Source organism: Apodemus sylvaticus, chromosome 7 (genome assembly GCF_947179515.1).
Source record: "Apodemus sylvaticus chromosome 7, mApoSyl1.1, whole genome shotgun sequence".
NCBI lineage: Eukaryota > Metazoa > Chordata > Mammalia > Rodentia > Muridae > Apodemus > Apodemus sylvaticus.
This window is the reverse complement of record NC_067478.1, coordinates 111,719,307-111,733,630: the sequence shown is the minus strand read 5'-3', so window position 1 is coordinate 111,733,630 and position 14,324 is coordinate 111,719,307. Positions and strand designations below refer to the sequence as shown.

General features: G+C 51.5%; 1 protein-coding gene across 7 annotated transcripts in view; it reads left to right on the top strand.

The window, feature by feature from the left end:
• Ilf3 (interleukin enhancer binding factor 3) overlaps positions 1–13,537 on the top strand; it is a 39,383-nt gene extending 25,846 nt beyond the window's left edge. For 4 of the 7 annotated variants that reach the window (XM_052188919.1, XM_052188918.1, XM_052188917.1 and 1 more), the window contains 16 exons: positions 551–698; positions 1,974–2,065; positions 2,452–2,547; positions 3,113–3,224; positions 3,653–3,750; positions 4,300–4,411; positions 4,499–4,609; positions 5,734–5,933; positions 6,231–6,398; positions 7,422–7,547; positions 7,713–7,889; positions 7,982–8,138; positions 8,258–8,311; positions 11,411–11,776; positions 12,359–12,490; positions 13,014–13,537. In XM_052188919.1, coding sequence (XP_052044879.1) covers positions 551–698; positions 1,974–2,065; positions 2,452–2,547; positions 3,113–3,224; positions 3,653–3,750; positions 4,300–4,411; positions 4,499–4,609; positions 5,734–5,933; positions 6,231–6,398; positions 7,422–7,547; positions 7,713–7,889; positions 7,982–8,138; positions 8,258–8,311; positions 11,411–11,776; positions 12,359–12,490; positions 13,014–13,150 — 2,286 coding nt within the window. In that variant the 3' untranslated portion in view covers positions 13,151–13,537. Of the gene's footprint in view, positions 1–550; positions 699–1,973; positions 2,066–2,451; positions 2,548–3,112; positions 3,225–3,652; positions 3,751–4,299; positions 4,412–4,498; positions 4,610–5,733; positions 5,934–6,230; positions 6,399–7,421; positions 7,548–7,712; positions 7,890–7,981; positions 8,139–8,257; positions 8,312–8,748; positions 10,188–11,410; positions 11,777–12,358; positions 12,491–13,013 lie in introns of those variants that run through there. The other 3 variants (XM_052188920.1, XM_052188922.1, XM_052188923.1) reach the window with 3 other exon arrangements.
• Positions 13,538–14,324: the final 787 nt, after the last annotated feature.

The window sequence follows — 14,324 nt, the reverse complement described above, 5'->3', positions numbered from 1 at the left end:
CTGAGAACTTGAGCGTCGCCCTCTTGCCTCCGTCTTCAGAGTGCTGGGGTTTCAGGCATGTATCCCGATGCTCAGTTTGAATCTCATCTTTGTTTGTTTTTAAATTAAGATTCACTGTTGTTGGTGCCACTCTGTTGCCCTGGCTGGCTCTAACCTCTTGGGCTCAAGTGACTCTTTGGCTTCAGTGTCCGGAGTCACTGGAATGGCTGCCACAGCACTGCGCCTTCCATTGTGTGCCCTTGAGACAGTCTTGTTCAGTGGCTTGTGTAACCTTTAAACTCATCGCCTGACTCAGGCTCTTCAGTGCTGGGATTATATAGGTGTGAGCTACCACATCTGCTTCTCTACACTTTAATACTCCTCGTGGGAAAAAGCTTCTTTGATTACAGGGTTAGAGGCCCAAAGACCTGGCCAGCCCAGGGCAGCTCCTGACAGACCAGATAGGGGCCCTCCTAACATTCATAGCCTGAAACTCAACAGAGCTTGTCAGAATTGTTGATTGCCTTGCAGAGAAAGTATTTTGAAAGCTACCTTTTTTTTCCTCCTCCAGACTGTAACAGAAGACAAGTATGAAATACTCCAGTCTGTGGATGATGCTGCGATTGTGATAAAAAACACAAAAGAGCCCCCCTTGTCCTTGACCATCCATCTGACCTCCCCTGTTGTCAGAGAAGAAATGGAGAAAGTATTAGCTGGAGGTAGGGAGGCCGAGAGAGGCCAGCAGAACATGGCAAACCTGGTGTTCCCTCTTCCTCAAATGTGCTATTCAGTTAGAGTGCTCTGGTTAGAGGGCATCAGTGTGGCTCTGACTGCCTTTACTCTCAATTCATGTCTCCCCTCCGCCTTGTGTGCTTGGGAGTGTGACCCAGCAGTGGCACTAAAAGTGAGTAGCACTTTGCACGGGGAGTGCACCGTTTTGCTTCTCTTACTCCTCAAATGGTCTGGAATCTCTTTGTTAAACTTGTTCCCTCTTGGGAAAAACTGTGTCCCTGGGAATCCTCCAGTGTTGCAGTGGTTAGCAGCCACCAGATGGCTTCTCTATGAACCGCACTCAGGAGCAGTGACCGACTGGCCCTGCGGCATAGTCTGGGTGTCTTGTTTAGCCTCTGCCTGTGGCACACTATGAGCTTTGGAGAGGCCAGGAGCAGCAGCAGAGTTTTGGATAAGGTTTTAAACTAGTGTGCTGTCTTCCAGCCCAGTCTTTGCACTTCAGATTCTAAGTTAATGCATCGTCCACAATTCACTGGTCTCCCTGGGGCCCTCCTGGGCCTGCTGTCAGGCCTTATCCAAATTCTTGATAGCTGGCAGAGCCAGACGACAGCCTTGTTGTACCGCAGTGGAGGCTGACTTGTTGATTCCCTCTTGGCACATGTATCTGATGCCAGTGAGCAAAGCCCTCTTAGCTTATCCACTCAGGGACGCTGGACCTTTGACCAACAGGACTCTCTCTGTCAAGGCCTGGGGCTAGGGCAGTCCTGCCTGGTGGGTGGAGGTGGTCCCCTGTGCTACAGGTGGATGCCTGTTTGTGAGACGCAGAGAGGGAGTTAATTTCCACTCCCCCACCTCTTTTTGTTTTTGTTTTTTGTTTTTGTTTTTGTTTTTATTTATTTTTTTATTGTAAATTCCAGCCTAGCTAATCCGTGGGGAGGAAGCAAGGGAACGGTCTACTAGAAGATAGGGCTAGCCTATCTTTCCCTTCCCTACCGATTGTTCCTTTTAGAGTAACTTTTCTTTTTTGATTTTGGTTTTTGTTTCTGTGGTTTAAAATTGGGAGAGGGCCTCCCATTTTTTTCTGACTTCCTCTCAGAGCAGAGCTGATGGCACTTTAGCCTCTCCTTCCCTTGTCCAGGGTGGACACAAATTGAGATTGTGGGAGACTCAGCTGCCCTTTAGGAAGCTGCCACATCCCCTTTGTACCTGACAGAACCCCTTGGTCAAACTGTGCCTTGTCTTCTTATTCCATCCATGAATAGAAACGCTATCAGTCAACGACCCCCCGGACGTTCTGGACAGGCAGAAATGCCTTGCTGCCCTGGCGTCCCTCCGACACGCCAAGTGGTTCCAGGTTTGCATTTTGTTCTTCTCTTTGTCTTTTGGTAGAGAATGCTTAAGTTTTGCAACATGGCTAACTTTGACCATAAAGTGTCCTTAACATTGACTGTAGCTGTGCCAGTCTTGTCAGCACCTGCGGTGTGCAGCTTAATGGAGCGCGCCTCAGTCCATTTGACTTGACAACCCTGCGGAGGCTCAGCTGAGCATGGGCTGCTTTGTAGTAAGGGTAACAGGCTTTCACATGAGCAGTGAGCGAGATGCCGGCCACATACTTGGTGGCAGTGCACCCCTGCAATCGTGTACCCTTGGCAAAGCAGCATCATGAGACTCAAGTTGTTCATGTGTGCCTGGTGTCCTCCATGGTGCCCTGAGTATGAAGTCTGCACTTTCTTCCTGTAGGCCAGAGCCAATGGGCTGAAGTCATGTGTCATTGTCATCCGTGTCCTAAGGGACTTGTGTACCCGAGTGCCCACCTGGGGTCCCCTCAGAGGATGGGTAAGACACACTTGTGACTAGGGGTGGGAGTAGTGTTTGTCTAGGCAGGCCCTTTCAGAGTGTAGCCTTCACATAGCTTCATGGCTGTTAACAGGCTTGGGTGGCTGCGGTTGTGATCATTTATACCTTGGTTTGTGGGTAGAAGCAAGACTAGGACCATCTGTGAGGGCATAGTCCAGAGAGGAGCAGGGAGCTGGCTGGCAGTGTGCCGTGACTCACCTAAGGATGGGTGTGTGAGTGTCCTTGAACCCCTTGCCAACAGGGCCTGAGGCCTGTTCTACCAGCTGCCTGTTTCTTAACAGCCTGCCATTAAGAGCATCCTTTCTAGTGGTTACATTTTAAGCATAATTACTCATTTGGGTCCTCAATGTTGTTCCTTGGTCCCTACACTGCTCCTGAGAAAGTCTAGCCAGCCCCTGGCTAGATGTCTGCTGTTAGACTTTGACCTCTCTGGCTGGCTTTGATTCTTGGGACTCCTTAGCCTCTCTCTCCCCCTGTAATGGGGAAGACTTCCTGGGATGTCACTTTGTGCAGCTGGGAGCTCACTGTACGTCTTGCTTTTCAGCCTCTGGAGCTGCTGTGTGAGAAGTCCATCGGCACGGCCAACAGGCCGATGGGTGCCGGTGAGGCCCTGCGGAGAGTGCTGGAGTGCCTGGCGTCCGGCATCGTAATGCCAGGTTGGGGCCTTGGGATTTTCAAGGGACAGGGAAAAGGACAGGGATGAAGGACTTACAGCCACTGCCTCACTGGTCCACTGACTGGGTTAGGGCTACAGCAGCTCCATGTCCCCCTGCTAGGGCCAAAGCTCGTGACTACCCTCTTGCACCATCATATCCAGCCCTGTGCCGGGTCCGCAGCCATAAATCAGAGGGCGGACCCGGGGCCGGTGGTGACCCACTCCCACGTGACTTTCTTGCTCTGAGACACACATGATTTATTTCTGTCAAGGGCTGGATGCCGAGTGGGTCACCGAGCTCGGTGTGTTTTCCAGAGCTGGGTGTGGATGGGGTGCGGGGGGGTAACACACCTGGTTCCCTCAGCCAACACCTCTTATGAGACGACAAGAGATAATCCTCTGCATATCTTCCTTGTTTCCTGCCTTCAGATGGTTCTGGCATTTATGACCCTTGTGAAAAAGAAGCCACTGATGCTATTGGGCATCTAGACAGACAGCAACGGGAAGATATCACACAGAGTGCGCAGGTATAGTCGTCGCCATTGCCAACATGAGCCCTTACCCAGTCTGCACTCACTGGCTCCCAGTTCCATTACTGGGCATTTGAAGGGCAGCCCCTGGATCATAGGCTCAGGTTGGGGACCAGGGCAAAGGCTTAGTGTCTGGTACAGGGTGCTCCAGCCTGGGCCGTTTCTTTGCTCTGGCGCCACATGTGGTTGTTGTCTGCCTTCCACCCTGCCTGTGTGCCGCGTTGGCACAGCAAGAGCAGTGGGCCACACCTTCGCAGTGGGGCTCTTCCCTTGCGGGGCTACACCTGACTCCGTGTGGCAACCAGCCCCAGGTTGGAGTTTCCTGTACGCATCTTCAGGGGGGTGGTCACAGGCTGGCCCTCCCCCACAGCAAGGCTGGGCCAGAGCTGTCAGGCCCCGCCCTGGCTGTCAGGGGACCCCCTTGATGACCTAGGGGAGACTGTTAGTAACCCTCTAGCTCCTGCCCCATCTCAGAAGGCATTAGTAAGCACACACACAATCACTGTAGCACGAGGCAGCCGAGTCAGACTTTCTTCCCTTCTATAGCACGCTCTGCGGCTTGCTGCCTTTGGTCAACTCCATAAAGTACTGGGAATGGACCCCCTGCCTTCCAAAATGCCCAAGAAACCAAAGAACGAGAACCCGGTGGACTACACTGGTAAGGACACACGGATGTTGACGACAGGCTCTCTAGAGTGCCGTTTGCCTGTCTCAGCTGCTCTCACTTGGTCTCCTTCCTTTTCAGTTCAAATCCCCCCCAGCACCACCTACGCCATCACACCCATGAAGCGCCCTATGGAGGAGGATGGGGAGGAGAAGTCTCCCAGCAAAAAGAAAAAGAAGATCCAGAAGAAAGGTGCGAGCGTGTGTGCCCTGGGTTTGGACGCTGCCCTTCCTCACCTACCCCGTTACTGAGCAGCTGGGAGTCGGGAGTGTGCTTCGATTTTTGCTTGGCTTTTTTTTTTTTTTGAGACAGGGTTTCTCTGTGTAGCCCTGGCTGTCCTGGAACTCACTCTGTAGACCAGGCTGGCCGCAAACTCAGAAATCCACCTGCCTCTGCCTCCCAAGTGCTGGGATTAAAGGCGTGCGCCACCACTGCCCTGCTCTTTGCTTTTTTTTTTTTGGAAAAAGCCTATTTAAAGCATTCATTACTTTATTCATTCATTGTGGGGTTTTTTGTTTGTTTGTTTTGTTCGAGGCAGGGTTTTCTCCATAGCCCTGGCTGTCCTTGAACTCAGAGGTCTGCCTGCCTCTGCCTCCTGAGGGCTGGGATGAAAGGCATTACCACCACTGCCCAGCTTAATTTTTTTTTAATCTCTGTATATTTTATTTATTTATTTATTTATTCATTCATTCATTCATTCATTCATTCATTCATTTATTTATTTATTTATTTATTTATTTGGTACGGGTGTGAATGTGCATGTGTCATGGTGTTCTTGTGTAGGTTAGAGGACAGCCTTGGGTGTCTGCCTTCCACCTCGTTTACACAGGGTGTCTTTATTGTTCACTGCTCACTAGGCCAGGCTAGCTGTCCCATGTGCTTCCTGGGAATTCTTGGATTTTCATCTCCTGTCTAGCCACAGGAGTACAGAAATCTGAACTCTGAGGCATTCATTCACAACATTCTTTGGCCTCTTAGCCACTTCCCAGCTCAGCTCCTGATTTTTTTTTTTTTTTTTTTTTTTTGAAACATGGTCTCTTTTATGTAGCTATACTTGTCCTTGACCTGTCTATGGAAACCAGGCTACCCTTGATGTTTAAGTATTGTAAAAAAGTAATGTCTTGGTCTGGTGGCTCGCGTCTATAACCTCAGCACCATGAGGCTAAGGTGAGAGACTGCCGTAACTTCACGTCTAAGCTGAGATAAAGAGAGAGGCTCCTGTGAGTCACAGCTGCTGCAGAGGGTCCTAGCAATCTCTGGGCTTTGCCTTTTCTGGGCCTGGAAGTTTCATCCCATCGACCTTGTTCTCTTCTTAGAGGAGAAGACCGAACCTCCCCAAGCTATGAATGCCCTGATGAGGTTAAACCAGCTGAAGCCTGGGCTGCAGTACAAGCTGATCTCCCAGACAGGTCCTGTTCATGCTCCCATCTTCACCATGTCTGTGGAGGTAGACGGCAGTACCTTCGAGGCCTCCGGGCCATCTAAAAAGACCGCCAAGCTTCACGTGGCTGTGAAGGTGAGTGTGGGCGGGCTCTCCCTTCCTAACACAGAATCACTTCCCACTTCGGCCTTAGGGTTTTCAGGCTTATGGCATGCATCTCAGAAAGGGTTAAAAATATAGGTAGTTAGATTTTTGGATCATTCGACAAATTACATCTATTATATGTTCAGAGGTAACACCAGGAACTGAAAGGACAAGGTAGTTGGGACTGTGCTGGGAGCCCCCGTGGGAGGCTCTGTGGAGTGTGGGAAGGGCCTGTGAGGTGGTTCCCTGCAAGCCCTCCTCACCTGAGGCTTTCTGTCTGCTCCACAGGTGTTACAGGACATGGGCTTGCCAACAGGCGCTGAAGGCAGAGACTCCAGCAAGGGGGAGGACTCCGCTGAGGAGTCAGATGGGAAGCCAGCAGTAGTGGCCCCACCCCCTGTGGTGGAAGCTGTCTCCAACCCCAGTTCTGTCTTCCCTTCAGATGCCACTACTGAGGTGAGCCTGTGGTGGGTGCTAGAGATGGCACTGCATGCATGGTGGGTGCTAGAAATAACCTCTTACCAGGACAGAGCAGGCGGCCACTACTCCTTATATTCTGAACAGCCAGGCTCGTCCATCCATCCTGTGGCCCAGTGTGAAATCCCAAAATCACTTCACACATTCTGAGATTATTTTGCAGTTTTTGTTTTGTTTTTTTTTGTTTTTTTCAAACTGGGGTACCTGGTTCTCAGGCTTAAACAGTCCCCGCTTTCATTTTATCTTTTATGTGTATCTTTGTGTGTGTGTGTGTGTGTGTGTATAAAACATGTGTTCAGTGCCCTCATCCCTCAGAACTTCAGAACTGAATTTAAAAAAGCTTATGAACCATCATGTAGGTGCTGGGAGCTGAATGTGGGTCCCCTGGAGAACAGCCAGTGCTTTAAAACTCTGCGTTAGTTTAGTCCCTGGACCTTGTTTTCCCCTCTTTAATAAGTTCATGGCAATCTCATTACTGCAATCTTTTTCTTCTACTCATTATTGTGTGTATACACACATGAGGACCCAAGCCTCCAAATAGTACATGGTTGGTGGTCCTAACCTCCGGATAGTACATGGTTGGTGGTCCTAACCTCCGGATAGTACATGGTTGGTGGTCCTAACCTCCGGAAGCCTGTTTTCTACTATGGGAGTTCCAGAGACTGACTTGGACCATCAGGCTTTGTGGCAAGCATCTCTGCCCACTGAACTATCTTGCTTGCCCCTGTGTGAGAACTTGGTATATAGTAATGCTTTGCAATAACCTGCCGTAGGAAACTGTGGGAGTCATGCAGCCCAGAGCCCTGGAGCCAGGGAGCCAGAAAGACACAGGTGGAGGTGGTGCTTCCCTTGAGACCTGGCAGCTGGCATACACATAGGGAGTCCAGATCCAGTTAGAGGGTCAGCTCAGTGACGGTCCCCTTCTGGGGTGATGGAGTGCCCAAATCTAATTTAGTGGGGTTTGTTTGTTTGTTTTGTGCTTTCCCTGAGGGCGTCGAACAGCAGGGACCGATTTTGACTAAGCACGGCAAGAACCCTGTTATGGAGCTGAATGAGAAGAGGCGAGGCCTCAAATATGAGCTCATTTCTGAGACTGGGGGCAGCCATGACAAACGCTTTGTTATGGAGGTGCGTAAGCAGGTGGCAGGCTGGGTATACTCTGAACTTCCTGGGAAATAAATGCTGGGGCATGGGGGTGAGGGGTGGTCCTCTCCAGAAAGGCTTTGACATAGGCTCTCCCCCTGGAGGAGGCGCTGGCTCAGTTCAGCCCCCTCACAGTGTATTTTTCTACAGGTTGAGGTGGACGGACAGAAGTTTCAAGGTGCTGGTTCAAACAAAAAGGTGGCAAAGGCTTATGCTGCGCTTGCCGCATTAGAAAAGCTTTTCCCTGATGCCCCTCTTGCTCTTGAAGCCAACAAAAAGAAAAGAACCCCTGTACCTGTCCGAGGTGGACCCAAATTTGCTGCCAAGGTGAGGATTTACCTTTGGCCCCCTCTGACCATGGGTGGGAATTTGGATAATCTGAGGGTGGGTGAACCCTATTACTCTGCGTTCTCTTTCAGCCACACAACCCTGGCTTTGGCATGGGAGGCCCAATGCATAATGAAGTGCCCCCACCTCCCAACATCCGAGGTCGAGGCCGAGGAGCTAACATCCGAGGGCGAGGACGGGGGCGAGGATTTGGTGGCGCTAACCATGGAGGAGGCTACATGAATGCTGGTGAGGGAGCTCTTCTTTCATGTCACCTACTGGCCTACTCCAGGAATGATTGTGTACCTTTCCTTGCAAGGCACATGGTGGGTGCCTGTCTACCCTGCAACCTGTCTGTTCTCTCACAGGTGCTGGATATGGAAGCTATGGCTACAGCAGCAATTCGGCCACAGCAGGCTACAGTAAGTGCTCTTTCTGTGCTTGTACTTGGGAAGCTGCGGCAGCATAGTCTGGGTCTGATTAGGGTAGGGTGCTTGCCTCAGCATCTCTGAGGCTCAGGGCTACCAGCCGTACCTTTTTGCGGTGATTAGGTTAGCTGGCCCTCAAGCCCCCACCTCCCCGTCCCCAAAGTGTGTCCTTGACAATTTTAATGCTAAGACACCCTTTGTGTAGCACTTAAGTTCCTTTGAAGTCGGCATTTTAAATTTCTCTGCTTTAAGCACCAGTCTTTGAGAATGCACCTTCCTGCCCGTGCACCGCTCTTGTCTTGAGAAGGAGCCTTCATTGGGGGGTCACACGAGCAGAGAAATCTAAAACCTGAATTTCAAATGTGGCGCTCTGTGCCCTTTTTCAAAAGAATTCTAATTTCTTCTCTCTGCTCTGTCTCCCCCTTTTGTAGGTGACTTTTTCACAGACTGCTACGGCTATCATGATTTTGGGGCTTCCTAGAGCGTCTAAAAGTATTGACACAAAATCAACTTTTTACTCCAATTTCCTCCAACTCCAAAACCCAAAGTGTCCGTGCTGTGTCCCTGTGCTTCAGGGGCCCTGTCCACCGTGGCTCCCCGCGCAGCCTGCCCGACACTTAGCCTGCAGACCTAAGACACTGGCGTGTCTGGCGCGCCTTTGCCTTTGAACTTGGCCATTTCGAAGTTCACACTAAGTGGAAAAACCCTTTTCTCAGAGATTTTTGTGCGTGTGCGTGTGTGTGTGTGTGCAGCCTTGCACAGAATTCTAGAGCCAACGTTGTTCAGCATCAAGGCAAAAACCCATCTCTGCTTTTTATGGAAAGCATTCTTTTATTTAAAGAGACAGATAATGGCACGTTTTACTCTACCTTTGTCTTAGTTTACAGCAGGTTTTGTATGCGTTTTTAACTTTTCACGAGTCTCCCATCCGGCTGACGCCTTTGGCAGTGACGGAGCTGCTTCAGCACATGTGACCCCGGCAGTGGACTCCTTCCTTCCTTGCCTTTTTAATGAGCATATGAACCTGGGATGGCCAGGACTGTGTGCTGCCTAGAGCAGGGCCTCCCACCTTTGTAATGCTCTGGTGGGTCCTCGGGGTGAGGAGGTTCTGTGGCTGCTTTAGTTAAGAGAGTGAACTTGCAAAGGCATCAAAACTGCGCTTCCGTTACTTGTCTGAGAAATGAGACAGGCTTGAGAGGAGGGAATAACGTAAAATTTTGCAAGTCCTGATGGCAGCATCGGCATCGGACTCCTGGATTGCGGTTTGGCTTTGTTTTCTTTTTCACAATGGGGCTTTAAACATGAGCTGGAAGAGCCTGACACATTGCCCAGAGGTTTTTTTTCTCAGCAAAGAGTTGGCTTTGACCCCACCAGGGTCTACTCTACACTGCCTGGCACACAGACACTGAATCTGTGTGCCTAGAAATTTCTCCCAGTGTATAAAGTACAGATTCCCTTCTTTTTGGTGGAGAACCTTTGCTCTGCAGTCTTTACTGCAGACCTGCCCCTGCCTTGACTTGCAAGATTTGACGTTTATTCAGGCAAAAAAGTGGTCAAAATGCTTCCTGTGTGATTTGTTCCCCAAGGTTTGAAAAGTCAGTGAAACTTTCTACCATTTTGCATGATGTATTTTATTTTATTTTTATTTTTTAGAAAGTTATTGTTGGCAAATAATGTCTTTTTATACCAGGAAATAGTTCTGAATGACGTTGAAAACCTACCCTTCCTTATTACTATTATTTTTTAAATGAATACATGTTAAAGTAATGAGCCCTCCGTACTTGAGTCTTCATTCACGCCTGGCTTCCAGCAGGCAGCTCAGCTGCTCAGCATAGGAGCCTGGGGAAGCCGGGGCAGGGCAGGCAGGGGCTTGGAGGAGGCGCTGGGGTGGGGTGGGGTGGGGTGGGGAGGGACGGTGCCTCGGCTTCCCAGGGTCCTCACTGAGCCTCCATGTGTCTGCTTTCTTGCATTGTGGAACACTTCCTCCTGCAGTGTTGTGGCTTTGTGATGGGGTGGGAGAGACCTGTGTAGAGGAAGGCTTGCACAGGGGCAATGCCTCTCCTGGTGCTTGTGCTGGTGGGTGGGGGGAGGTATCAGCATGGGCGTGAGGTGTGCATCCATGAGGGGCAGAGGGAAGGTGTGGTGCCCTTAGTTTTCAGTCTGGGAAGGGAGGACAGGCTTTGTGGGAATATCCCTTTTCCCTTCTACCTGTCTAGGGCTTCATAGGGTTCTTGGGCATAAAGGCCTGCATGCTGAGGCACCTACTCTGGGAATTCAGGCTTCTAGGAACTCCAGGGCCCTGTTCAGCACTGGCTTCCCTTGAGCCTGCCTGGAGATGGGAACTCCCTTCTTCAGTGTGGCTGAAGTGATGCCATGGCCTAGCCCAGCCCATGTCATTCCACCCAAGTCTCCAATAGGGAGCATGTTGACAAACCCAGTGGTCAGCAGTGGGGGCCATAGGGCTAGCTCATCAGTCCTGCCACTGAGACCCATCAGACGTTATAGCATAGCCTGTGCCTGCCTTCTCATGAGGCTAGGGACCCATTTTGTGCCCGTATTCCTGTGTTTTTCACAGAAAGAGAAGGAGAAAGCTTGGCAAGGGTCTGAGTGCACTATCTTAAGTGCACTTGGTCTTTGACAACCATGGTGGTTATGCAAGGCAGCTCCGCCTGGGGGCCCCAAGGCTTATGTCTGTTGAGGTCATTTCCTGCTCGGAGGGGAAAGGGGGTGGCTCACTGCTTCTGGGTGCTTTGCTTTTCCTGTCACCGTTGGGGACATCTGGGTAGCCGTCAGCTAGTCCTGAATGTCATCCACGCTCGGAGCCCATCTCATTGTAATGTTGACATCTGCAAAGCTGCTGTCGTGCTGCTGCTTGGCAAAGACCCTTGTCACCAGCTGAGGGTGAGTGGAGCTGAAGGCTGGGCTGGCTTAAGCCAGGCTGCCTCGACCAGCAGAGCCTTGTGCTCCAGTCTGTTCCTCGCTGCTCTGAGCAGCAGGCTGCGGGCCAGCCTTCAGGGGCCATGACTTCTGCCTTCCTCCCCTCCCAGCCCTCACCCTGGGACCCTCCATCTAATCTGCTGCTTCCCTGTCTAGGTCAGTTCTACAGCAATGGAGGGCATTCTGGGAATGCCGGTGGTGGAGGCAGCGGGGGAGGTGGTGGCTCATCCAGCTACAGCTCCTACTACCAAGGAGACAGCTACAACTCACCAGTGCCCCCGAAACATGCTGGGAAGAAGCCGCTGCATGGGGGCCAGCAGAAACCCTCCTACAGCTCGGCCTACCAGTCCCACCAGGGCCAGCAGCAGCCTTACAACCAGAGCCAGTACAGCAGCTACGGCACGCCACAGGGCAAGCAGAAAGGCTATGGCCATGGGCAGGGCAGCTACTCCTCCTACTCCAACTCTTACAGCTCCCCTGGTGGTGGTGGGGGCTCTGACTACAGCTACGACAGCAAATTCAGTGAGTTGACCTCCAGTGTCCGCCTCCTGGTTGGGGATGGCAAGAAGCCCAGCTCTAGCCAGGAACTGTGAGGTCTTGATCTCAGACAGTCTTGGCTCTGAGGGTGAGAGGTAGGAAGAAACCTGGAAGCATCCCTTTGGGCTCTAAGTTTCTTCTGTCTCTACCTCTGGCTGAGGCCTCTGTCCTCAGGCTATGGCTAGTTAACCAGGGTAGACATTGCGAGGCTGTCGACATCCTGGGACTTCTCAAGGTTATATCCAGCTCCCCGTGAGCCATCCTCATGCACAGGTCTCAGGACCTCATGCACACTGTTGCCCAGTAGGGTTGAATAGGTGTGAGCTTGTCCTCATGACAGAAGAGCAGCCATTAGGACTGGGGACTAAACAGTCGGTGTGGATGGCGGGGAAGGTGAAAGCAGGTGTCGTGGAAGAAGAGGGAGGTGGGAAGGTGAGGCAGATGGACCTCAGTGGGTTCCAGCCTGACCCAGGGCAGGGCAAGGTGTGACAGGATTGCGACTCAGGCCCTTGCCTACCTCAGGTGTCCTCAGCTCAGGCCCTGAACGCGGTGATTTCTTTCCCTCAGACTACAGTGGGAGTGGAGGCCGGAGTGGAGGGAACAGCTATGGCTCTAGCGGGTCATCGTCCTACAACACGGGCTCACACGGAGGCTATGGCGCAGGCTCCGGAGGCAGCTCTTCATACCAAGGCAAACAAGGTGGGCCCACTTGGGGTGGGGTGGGGGCATTACAGGGCATAGGTCTTGACCGGAATGCAATGGGCCTTGGCTATACTGGCAGCTGCTGGTCACTGTGCTTGGGGGGGTAGGGAGCCTGGGCTCTGGCCCACACCTACTACTCAGTCTTCAGAAGCTAGAGACCTCAGGTTACCCAACTCCACCCTCCAACCTGTTTTTTTGAGGCCAGCTCTATAGACCAGGCTGGCCTCAGACTCACAGAGGTTGGCCTGCCTCTGCCTTATGAATGCTGAGAATAAAGGTGTGTCACCATGCCTAGCTCAAGTTCTTACATATTGGCACCATAGATTCACTTGTGTCAGAGGGGACTGAGCTGAGCTGTGAGGCTCCTTTCTCCGGTCAGAAAGTCAACACCTGACACCAGCCTCTAGAGGCTTGTCCCACTTCTCAGGGTAGCAGTGAGTGAGTGATAGGCCTGTGTGACAAAGCAGGAGCTGCCACCTCAGTGTACAGTTCTGTCCTCTAAGCTACTTTCATCTTGCAGGAGGCTACTCATCACAGTCAAACTACAGCTCCCCTGGGTCCAGCCAGAGCTACAGTGGCCCTGCCAGCTCCTACCAGTCCTCACAGGGTGGCTACAGTCGGAACACAGAGCACAGCATGAACTACCAGTACAGATAAAGGCCCAGGCTGCCCCTTCAGCCTTCTGCGCCTCTGCCTCCAACTTGTCTCGGGAGATTGAGTCTGCACATCACCAGTTGCCATGCCCACTGGGCCAGTGCCCACCCGTCCACGTTGCTGACGTTGCCACGCTGTGAGGTGTGGTCCCTGGGACCCGTGCCGTGACCCCTATTTAGCTGTGTTTTGGACTCCGTGTCTTCAGTGGTTTGTTAGTTACCATTACTCCTTGTCTGAGTAGTGTTCCGAGTTCTTGCCGTGCAGTATCCCTCTGGCTGTTTACGCCCGGTGCGAGTTCCATCGGGTGTCTTTAAATAGTTGCAGGAGGGATACATCATCTGTTAATGCTTTTTTTTGTGAAGTGAGTTAAACAAGCTTTCATTATTTTAATGCTTAGTGTTTCAGTTTTATAAGTGAAAGTTTTATTTTAAAAAACAGTGGGGTTTTTTGTTTTTGGTTTTTTTTTTTTTTATGTCTGGATCATTCAGACAGTACATTTGAATTCCGCTGAATGTAGATAAATAAAAGAAAAACAAAACAACGCCTGTCTCAGGCCTGGGTGTCTGACCCCCACCATACAAGAGGGGAGCAGGTCAGGGAAGACCGTGTTTACTAGCCACAGTCCATATGCAGGCCTTCCAGTGTCTTCTCTATTTGGATAGTGTCGGTTCTTCAGGTCCTCATTCACTCTAGGACCCCAGCCGTCTCAAACTTGCACAACCCCTATCTCAGCCTCCCAGGTGCTGGGATGTGGGGACAGAGGATGCGCTATCACACCCAGATTTGATACTGGTTTTAAGTCTTCTCTCACATCCAGGCAGCAGACTATAAACTCAGTTGGAAAACTTCATGGGTGAGGGGGCTGGGTAAGGTCGCCCAGATTCAGTCCTGCCTGGAGGTACTGTGAACATTGAAGAGTTGGGACTGGGACTTGTGAGTGCCCAAGGGCAGTGGTTGTCACATCAGTGGTCTTTGCTCCCAGGGGACATTCTACACCATGGTGGGAGGGATGCTGCCGGAACCGGGTTGCCTGGAGAGTGTGCCTGGGGACATGGCTCCTGCTGCTCACAGTGCAGGTGGTGCTGCTCTTCTCACCTGCAGACAGACGGTCTAGAGGGCAGCCAGCCTCCTGTTCAGCCTGTTGGGCGGAGCCCCAGCACCTTCAACAACACCCTTG